This window comes from Lontra canadensis, unplaced genomic scaffold (assembly GCF_010015895.1).
Source record: "Lontra canadensis isolate GAN:19392208 unplaced genomic scaffold, GSC_riverotter_1.0 scaffold59, whole genome shotgun sequence".
Classification (NCBI taxonomy): domain Eukaryota; kingdom Metazoa; phylum Chordata; class Mammalia; order Carnivora; family Mustelidae; genus Lontra; species Lontra canadensis.
Genome location: NW_022631053.1, coordinates 3,994,884 through 4,004,725, shown reverse-complemented (window position 1 = coordinate 4,004,725; position 9,842 = coordinate 3,994,884). Strand labels below are relative to the sequence as shown.

General features: G+C 39.9%; 1 protein-coding gene across 4 annotated transcripts in view; it reads left to right on the top strand.

Annotated features, from left to right (window-relative positions):
* Nucleotides 1-9,842, top strand: part of DIP2B (disco interacting protein 2 homolog B) — a 224,108-nt gene that overhangs the window by 121,213 nt on the left and 93,053 nt on the right. For all 4 annotated transcript variants that reach the window (XM_032876810.1, XM_032876809.1, XM_032876808.1 and 1 more), the window contains exon 3: nucleotides 9,239-9,367. In XM_032876810.1, coding sequence (XP_032732701.1) covers nucleotides 9,239-9,367 — 129 coding nt within the window. The remainder of the gene's footprint in view (nucleotides 1-9,238; nucleotides 9,368-9,842) is intronic.

The following is a 9,842-nucleotide window of genomic DNA, read 5'->3' as shown; positions in this document are numbered from 1 at the left end:
TAAAACTTGCATAGCTTGGGGCACCTGGGTGGCTCAGTGGGTTAAGCTTCTGCCTTCAACTCAGGTCGTAATCTCAGGGTCCTGGGATCCAGCCATTCATAGGGCTCTCTGCTCAGTGGGGAGCCTACTTCCCCCTCTCTGCCTGCCTCTCTGCCTCCTTGTGACTCTCTCCCTGTCAAATAAATAAAATCTTAAAAAAAAAAAAACCAAAAAACTTGTATAGCTTGAAGATACACAAATAAGCAGGCCTTTCAGATTAACATTTGACCATGTGCTTTAAAATTGGTATCTTTCCATTTTTGTCTTTGTTTTTCCCAGTCACTCACTATCATTGATGGATCTGAGGAGACAGACAAGATCTTAATTACTTATTTTAGACAAAACTGTGGGTGCCTACACTATGAGACCCAGAGCTGGTTACTACAAGAGATACAAACAAGATGAGTTAAGACTAGACTCTGACCTCAAGTTATTTATACTGTATAGGAGAGATAAGACAGGTATACAAATGAGGATTGTAAAAAAAAAAAAAAGCTTAGTAAACTAAGCATTGTAAGAGAGTTCTCAAAAACAAACTGTGGAAATTCAAAGGTACGTGAACTTAAAACCAGCTGTTGAAATTAGGTATGGCATTTGGAATGCTCCAAAACATTTCTAACTATATAAATGTTAAGTAGGTAGCATGTTTCTTTGTGTGTTTGAGGGTTGGGGGTGGAATCTACTTTATCTATTCCATTTTGATTTAAAAGTTCCTTCCCAAGTGAGGGTCACATCCTAATGGAAAGAACATGAAATTTTGTATTCCAGTCCCAGTTCTGAGCTTTCATTTGCTAGGTTTGGATAGTATTACAGTCTGGAGTGCACACACACGTACTGCAGTTGTATCGGTTCCCACATTCTTTATCAGAAGGAAGTCCACTATCTTCCTCAGGGGGCTTCTCTGAATTGTTCAAGAGCCCCCTGGGATATAGCTAGTGCAGAAAGAGAGGTGGTCAGTGCAGTTTCCACACCTAAAAAGGAAGAGCCCACAGTCTGCTGCTGCTTTTCAATGCCTCATGGGGTGCTTTTGAATACTGGTCCTCACCTGGTGACCAATAGTACCTACCTACCCGCTGCTAAGCATGCTTCCTGGATGGAGGAGCCCAGTCTCTGCTCAGCTCAGCCAAGGTAGCCCTCTCGAAGTTTCAGGGCAGAACTCTTGCTATTGTACTCTTCCAGCTCTGCTCAGCCACTTTCCTGAAGCCAGGTGGCCTGGGAAGCTCCAGGTCAGGGTCTATCCAGATACCTGCCACTTCACAGACCCAGAAGCTCTCACTCCCCTTTCTCCCAGAATCCACCCCTAGGAATCAGGCAGGTGGCCCCTTTAACAGACTCCACATGCAAACATTCTCATTCTTCCCTTCCTTTCCCCACCCAGTGAGGTCAATCACCTAGCCTTCTAAGGCAGGCTTTCAGCAAGGTGGCTGGGTGGGGGTGGGGGGGTTGGGTTACTTTAGCTCCAAAGGGAAGATTCCCCAAGTGATTCACTGTACCCTCACCCACCTTTCTTGCACAATGTGGGAGTGGAGGCTCTATTTATAATAATTCAAGGGGATTACTGACATTCTCTCAGTACAGAAAAATAAATGTAATCTGTGATGGGCGTCCTGCTTCCTTAATGGTGCTTATCAGATAATGTTATTGGGAAGATACAATGAGATGGTGTCATGAAAGTTTAAAGAGCCATAGAAATGTTATAATCATTGTTATACTGTCATTTCCTGTTTAAGTCCCTTCAAAGACCGCTCTTTTGGCTTAGTAGAAGTTAACTGACCCAGCTTTTCTTCCAGCCTCGTTTTGTATCGCTCCATCTCTTTCACTGTCCCCGACAATCAAGGTTTTTCTCCTTCTCTGGACTTCGACAAATACCAACCAGGCTTTTGTAGAAAGTGGCTTTTCCTTCTCTCTACCTTACTAAAGCCTGTATCAGTATCTCCTCTTAGCAGACCTTCCCTGAAATTCTAATACAAACTAAATTGCCCATCCTGTGGGTTGAGAGAAACTGGTTCTTTTCCTTCTCAGCCCATACCTGGTGTAAAAGGTATACATGAAGTAGTGATCAGTCGTTTAATTTCTTTTCTGTACACCAGCACCAAAGCCAGTGAACATGTCTGCTCTGTTTACTCTAAAAAGTTGATTTATTACGTTACTTGGTTCTCAGAGCCCATCCTTCTTTACTCTCTTACCCTTACAGCTGAGAATATCTGCTAACTCATAGGCAGAGTTGGAAGATAAGAAGCTAAGTTTGGTTTTCTTCCATCTTCCTGAATGGAAGTTTTGCATAGTTTTATACTAGTAAATATCAGTCCTCGCTGTTGCTGTGTTCAGACAAGGGCACGCAGAAGACTGTCTTTGTCAAAGAGGAATAAATTGTGTACATGTTTATCATTGAGAAGGAAGGCTCAGTGTTGTAGAGGAAATAAAAATTTGTGGTTTTCAACTTAGTCCGGTAACATCATTATTTAAACATAATAGCGACCCCTAGTGGCTAATTTGTACAACTGACCAAAATGTTAGGAACTCAAATGGACAGTCATGGTGTAATAATCAGCAAGTTACTGTTTCCTGTGGATCTAAAGTAGGTTCACACTTGAATTTAGAAGTTTTGAAGAATACTTGATTTGTGAGATCCACAGCTCTTGTTCCAGCATGTATCTTTATTTGCTGTTTTTTAAAATTATTTTGATTTATATGTGACTGTAAACAATAGAAGGAAATGGTGAAAAACTAGAGTATCCCACCATTACTTAAGGGATTTTATGTCCTATTTGGCCCTTATAAGTTGCATAGAAGTAGTTTTTACAGTTCTAATCATCTTATGGACATGATATTTTGTGTTCTTTTATCACTTGACATTATTTCATTTTGGCTGATTCACACGTCTGCTGAGTCAGCATATTTTTCATCTTTTTGTGGTGTGTAATACCTTATTATGTTGATACATGTAGGGAATTCTATCTTTGCTTTTAGTTTCTTACTATGCTAGTGAAACTGTACACATCTTATTCAAAGTGTAGAAGTCTCTATTTTCAGGCCCCAGGTATTTCCTGAGATCTGTTAAGAGTGTGAAACCCTGGCCCTGGGCATGATTCATCTTGAAGCAGCATCTTTCCTGCCCCGCTGATGTTGGATGTGCTGTGCTCCCGTGTCCCCTGACCCTCCCCTCTTGTCTTTGAGGAGACCTGAGGTACACTGTTTCCTGCCCCCTTCCAAGACAAAGTGTTGCCCTGTCAAGTAAGCGAAGGTAGGAATAGACCTCCATAGTTCTTTTAATCCAACCAGGTCATAGTTTCCTCCCTCTCACCTCCAAATTTGTATTGATTTATCAGTTACTTTTGGAAAAGGAGGCAACTTATTTTGGTTTTTGAGGCAACTGATTTTAGAAGATTGGAAAATCCTGCTTATAGAGTCATAATTTATCTAAAGAAGCTAAAAACTGAATATTATTTCAAATTATTTTGGTCAGAATCTATTCTATGTGGTATGACCTTTGAATTAAGATCCAGTATCATTTTTATTTTCTTCTTTACACTTAACTATTTCCTTGATATTCTGTAATGAACATTTATTATTTTTATGTTTTGAAAAAGATAACTTTTCTAAATTATAGCATCCCAGTAAAGCCTATGGAAAAATATATAAAACATTAAAAATCTCATCCCCTAGAGATAATTGCTATTAACATTTTACTATATTTGCTTCCAGTTTTTTCAGTGCACATATAAAATATATTTGTAAGTATTATATTTTATTTTATTTTTTATTTTTTTTATTTTTTTTTTTAAGATTTTATTTATTTATTTGTCAGAGTGAGCACAGGCAGACAGAGTGGCAGGCAGAGGCAGATGGAGAAGCAGGCTCCCGCTGAGCAAGGAGCCCGATGTGGGACTCGATCCCAGGACGCTGGGATCATGACCCGAGCCGAAGGCAGTGGCCCAACCAACTGAGCCACCCAGGCGTCCCTAAGTATTATATTTTAAAAGATAAACTCTGGTTCATGGGGATAAAAATTTATAAAATTCATGTAAATTGGAGACTATTTATATTCAAAAGGATTATCTACAAGGGGTGCCTGGCTGGTACAGTCATGTGACTCTTGATTTTAGGATCGTGAGTTCAAGGTGGATTAGAGATTACTTAAGGGAAAAAAAGGATTATCTACAATTTCATTGTTAAACTCCCCTGTTATACTTAAAGTGATTCAATTCCTAAAAATTCATTTTACTTTTTCTTTTCTTTTCTCTTTTCTCTTAGTTTGTTCTTTCTTTCTTTCTTTCTCTCTTTCTCTCTTTCTTTCTTTCTTTCTTTCCTTTTCTTTCCTTTCTCTTTCTTTCTTTACTTCTTTCCATAGCTTCTTTTGCACATTTGAGCCCAGGTTACTTTGTCAGAAATCCATGTTTCTGTGGCATTGTGCTTCGTGGGCACCTGCGGAATGCTCACTGAACAAACCTGTTAGCCACTTATTGATACTGCAAATTGACCTTCTGGTTTCACTTCTTACAAGCTACACAAGATGATTGTCATGGTTTTAGACCCAAAGGGACCTGGTCTGCTTGGATGACTAAATTCCTGGGAGAACTGAAATAAACATAGCAGAGCATCGTAGTAATGTTGCTTGGTGAATGGCGTATTGTGAGGCTTTTTTTTTTTTTTGTACCAGCTCAGTAGATCTCTTGCTAAGTGTCATCTGACTCTCAGTTCTCATCAGATGTCTGTATTTGTGTTACATTTCCTTGTGGTTTGATTTCTGATAATGCTTAGATAATCCTGAGTAGAAATATTTATTCTCTTGCATTTTTCCTCAAACAAATGTATCAACTCCCTATTCCCCTGTCACTGTCCTGTCATTTCTTTGAAACAATTTTTATTCTTTAACCTATATTATTTTCTTTCTCTTAAGTAATTACATTGAAATACAAAGTAAAAATAAAAGTGAGAGGAATGGTAAAGAATACATAAACCTTTGGTGTCCATCCTTTGTGAAATTATGTTCATGCTTTTCATCCTTTGGATTATTAGCTATCTTAACGCAGAAGCTCCATGTTTCTTGGGGTGGTTTGGTCTGTCCTAGCAAATCTACTTATTTAATTTAAAAAGTAATCAGTGATGGGTAATTCATATATAGATTTACTGTGACACCCCCCCCCAAAGTAATACAAAACTAGTGTTTTAAACTTAGTGCTCTAAGTTAAACCATTTTCTCTGTGCATATTTACAGGCAAAGTAGCTTATGTGTGCTAACCTGATTTCCTTCCTGTACAGATCATCTGACAATATAAATAAAAATAGCCCCTTTCTTTTTTTTGTTTCCTATTTAAAGTTAATTGGAATATGCTTTAAATAATTTCTCTAATGAATGGCTGAAAACTTTATTGGAGGAGCTTTTTGCAGAATCTTGTAAATGAAGGCAATTGTTGTTGTTTTTTTTTAAGAACTATTATCTAGCTGCTGACTGTAAATCCTGTAAATCCTGAATCCTGACTGTAATAATATAGTTTAGATATTCCTAAACTATATTATTAATTCTGATTGCTTCCCTCCTAACAGTCTAGGGAGACTTTTCATAACTTTTCTGGTTGAGAACCAGTGGAATTAGACAGATTTGTGTTTGAATCCTGGTTCTGCCATCCCTTGGCTCTGTGACTTTGCATAAAATAATCCATGTCTCTGATCACTTTTCTGTAATAAGTTGATAGCATTACTGCTGACTTTGTAGGATTGTTGTGAGGAATAAATTATATGTGAAAAGTTCTGAATGCACAGTGCCTAGCACAAAACAAACCCATATATATATATATATATATATTTTTTTTTTTTTTTTTTTTTAATTTTTAGAGGGAGCAAGCAGTGGGGGTGGGTAGTTAGAGGGAGAGGGAGAGAGAGAATCTTAAACAGACTGCATGCCCAGCATGGAGCCCAGTGTGGGGCTCAGTCTGATGACCCTGAGATCATGACCTGAGCCAAATCAAGAGTTGGACACTTAACCGACTGAGCCACTAGCTTTTGTTATTACATACCGAGAGTTGGTAAGCTTTTTCTGCAGAGGGTGAGACATAGGTATTTTAGGCTTTGAGGACCAACAGTATCTGCCCCAGTTACTCAGTGCTGCCTTGACAGTGTGAAAACATCCATAGGCGGCACAGAAACCGATGAGCATGGTATGTTCTGATAAAACTGTTTATAAAAATAAAAAGACATGGGCTCTAGTTTGTTAATTCCTTTGTATACTAAGAAATGAAATGAGGTATGAAAATATTAAGAGTTCAATATAGCTCTTCTGTGAAATGTATTATCAAAAGAATTGAGGTACAATTTACAGGGGCCCCTGGGTGGTGGAGTTGGTTGAGCACCCAACTTTTTTTTTAGAAGATTTTATTTATTTCAGACAGAGAGAGAGTGAGTGAGAGAGAGCATGAGTGGGGGGCGAAGGTGAGGAGGTTAGAGGGAGAAACAGATTCCCCCTTGAGCAAGAAGCCCAATATGGGGCCTGATCCCAGGACCCTGGGATCATGACCTGAGCTGAAGGCAAACGCTTAACCGACTGAGCCACCCAGACACCCCTGAGCACCCAACTCTTGGTTTTAGCTCAGGTCATGATCTCAGGGTTGTGGATCAAGCCCTATGTCAGGCTCTGTGCTCTGTGGGGAGTTTGCTTGAGATTCTCTCCCCCTCTCCCTCTGCCCCTCCCACTCATGCATGCTCTCTCTCTCTTTCTAAAATAAATAAATCTGGAAAAAAAAAAAAAAAACCTTCGGTTTACAATCCCAGACATTACATTTCAAAATATCAGTGTTAAAATATGTTCTGCTCAGTTAATACATTTTATATTAAAATTTTCAGCTACCAGAAACCATAAAAAAATAAACATTTCTAGATCCATAAAAGCACTTTAGTGGAGATCATCCTAAAATATATTCTTCTTGCTTTCTTAAAAACAGTATATGAAAAACAAGCTAACCATTAAAATAATAAAAACTTTTTAAATTCTATTTTACGATGTTGTGGGCCAGGACTTTAGGCAGGCTCCATTGGGTGATTTTTGTGCTCTGCATGCTGCCACTTAGGGTCACTCGGTGCTTTTCACCTGGTTCATGGGCCGGCCTAGAAGGTCCAAAATTGTTTCGCTCATATGTCTAGTGCCTTGGCAGGGACAGGTAGGTACAGGGCTGGGCTCAGCTGGGACTGTCTCCAGGAGCTCTTATAGATGGTCTCTCTAGCATGCTAACCATTTTTAAAAGATTATATGACATTGTCATGATGAGCTCAGTTTCTGTAGTACTGTGATGCCCTTAGCCTTCATAAGGTATGTGGGACTACTGCTTATACTCCCAGACCACTGTGCTTTCAGTCTGTTTTTTTATTTCTTGACTTTATAAACTAATTCTCACCTGCGACCTGGAGCAGTGCATTCTCTGGATAAGTGACATCTTACTGTAGTGGGTGTGTAATTTCCTATGTCTGAGATGCCTTGCTGGACACAATTAAGTGCTATTTAAGAAATTTAAAATATGCCTTAAAAAAAGAAAATCCCGCAATATGTGACAATGTGAGTAAATCTGGAGGATATGATGCTGGGTGAAATAGGCCAGTCACAGAACAAATGCCGTATGATTCCACTTTTTTTTTTTTTTAAGATTTTTATTTATTTATTTGACAGAGAGAGATCACAAGTAGGCAGAGAGGCAGGCAGAGAGAGAGGAAGGGCGGGGGGGGCGGGAAGCAGGCTCCCTGCTGAGCAGAGAGCCCGATGCGGGACTCGATCCCAGGACCCTGAGATCATGACCTGAGCCGAAGGCAGCGGCTTAACCCACTGAGCCACCCAGGCGCCCGTATGATTCCACTTTTATGAGGAATCTAAAACAATCATACTCAGAGTAGAATGGTGGTTGCCAAGGAAGGAGGGGAAGCTGGGGGGAGGGAGGAAATGGGGAATTGCTACCCAGTGGGTAAAAAGTTTTAGTTATGGGGAAGTCATCAGAGAGGGAAACAAACCATGAGAGATTCTTTTTTTTTTTTTTTTTTAAGATTTTATTTATTTATTTGACAGAGATCACAATTAGGCAGAGAGGCAGGCAGAGAGAGAGGAAGGGAAGCAGGCTTCCTGCTGAGCAGAGAGCCCGGATGCGGGGCTCGATCCCAGGACTCCGGGATCGTGACCTGAGTTGAAGGCAGAGGCTTTATCCCACTGAGCCACCCAGGCACCCCCCATGAGAGATTCTTAACCATAGGAAACAAACAGGGTTGCTGGAGGGGAGGAGAGAGAAGGGGGATGGGAGATGGGGTAACTGGGTGATGGTCATTAAGGAGGGCACGAGATGGGATGAGCACTGGGTGCTACATACAACTGATGAATTACTGAACTCTGCATCTGAAATTAATGATGTACTATGTTGTTGGCTAATGGAATTTATTAAAAAGTTTTAGTTATGCAAAGATGAATAAGTTCTAGAGATCTGTTTTACAACATCATGCTTGGAGTTTACTGTATTGTACACTTGTAAATTTATTAAAAGGTGATACCTTAATGTTAAAAGGTCTTACTATAACTTTAAAAAATATGACTTAGGAGCTCGCACTATTTGAGGGGGGAAAAAAAAACAGCAGTATAATACCAGAACTTACAGTGTTTTTCTTCTGATTATTTTACCTGCTTCCCCCTTCTCCGTCTTCCTGATAAGATAGTAAATGTTGAGAGGGCAGAGAATGGGGAATGGCCTGCTACTGGAATGGGAAGTGACTCCAGTTGAAGGAGAGGGGCCAGTAGACTTGACTTGAAGCTGTTTGCATAATAAACACCATAGTTTTACTTAAATGACATGTTTATTTGGAATAACTTATGGTGGGGAGGCTAAAGCTCCCCAAACTATTCTTTTGTACCATTATGCAGATTAGGGGGTCATTTATATCCCCACCTCCCCCACCCCATCAATTCTTAGAATCTCTGGAATGGCCTTTTCACTTTACATTTATCTCCTTGCCATTTCTCTCCCAACACCTGTTGACAGTAACGACTCTAAGATTTTATTTTTTAGCCTGGATGTCTTTGCATCATTTTTATGTGTGTATATGATGCTCTCTAATCATTTATTCTAGGTGGGATAATAATAGCTACCTCAGGGTGTTTTGGGAATGTCATAAAGTGCTCAGAAAACTTTAACTGTTGTTGTCAGATAACCATATTCCAAACTTCCTTTTTTAGAAACTGATTCAGCAGTGCAGAAAGAACATAGAAACCAGACACCTGCTCCATCTGCAGCTCAAACTTCCGCTCCTTCTAAGTACCACCGAACTCGATCTGGGGGAGCCAGGGATGAACGATACCGATCAGGTGAGAAGGAACTGAAAGTTGCCAGCAGAAGAGTTTGTAGTGACTGTAGTATGAACTCTATATCTTAAAAGCTTTTAATGTTTGTTTTTTTTCCACTGAAGGGCCAGCAGGTCTCTGTTAGTTCATTCATTGGTCATTTATTAGCCCTTATGTGCCAGGTGTGGTAGATAACTCAATATTTGCTGGTGCTGCAGCAGCAAACACGACGTTTCTGCACTCAAGGGCAGAAGGGGAGCCAGACAGGTACAGAGGCAACATGAGTAAATAAATAAAGTGAGTGGGCGCTACGGTCAACATGGGATGGTACTGGGAGAGCTCAGTGAACTGTTGGAAGAGGCAGATCCTTCTGTGTTCAGAGCTGTAGATCAAGTCTTCTTACTAATGGAGCTGGAACAAAAGCTCACAGTGGAATTTCAAATTAGTAAACTCTTCAGCTTTATTTCTTCTGACCTAAGAGGTCCCCAGAAGGAGGGAA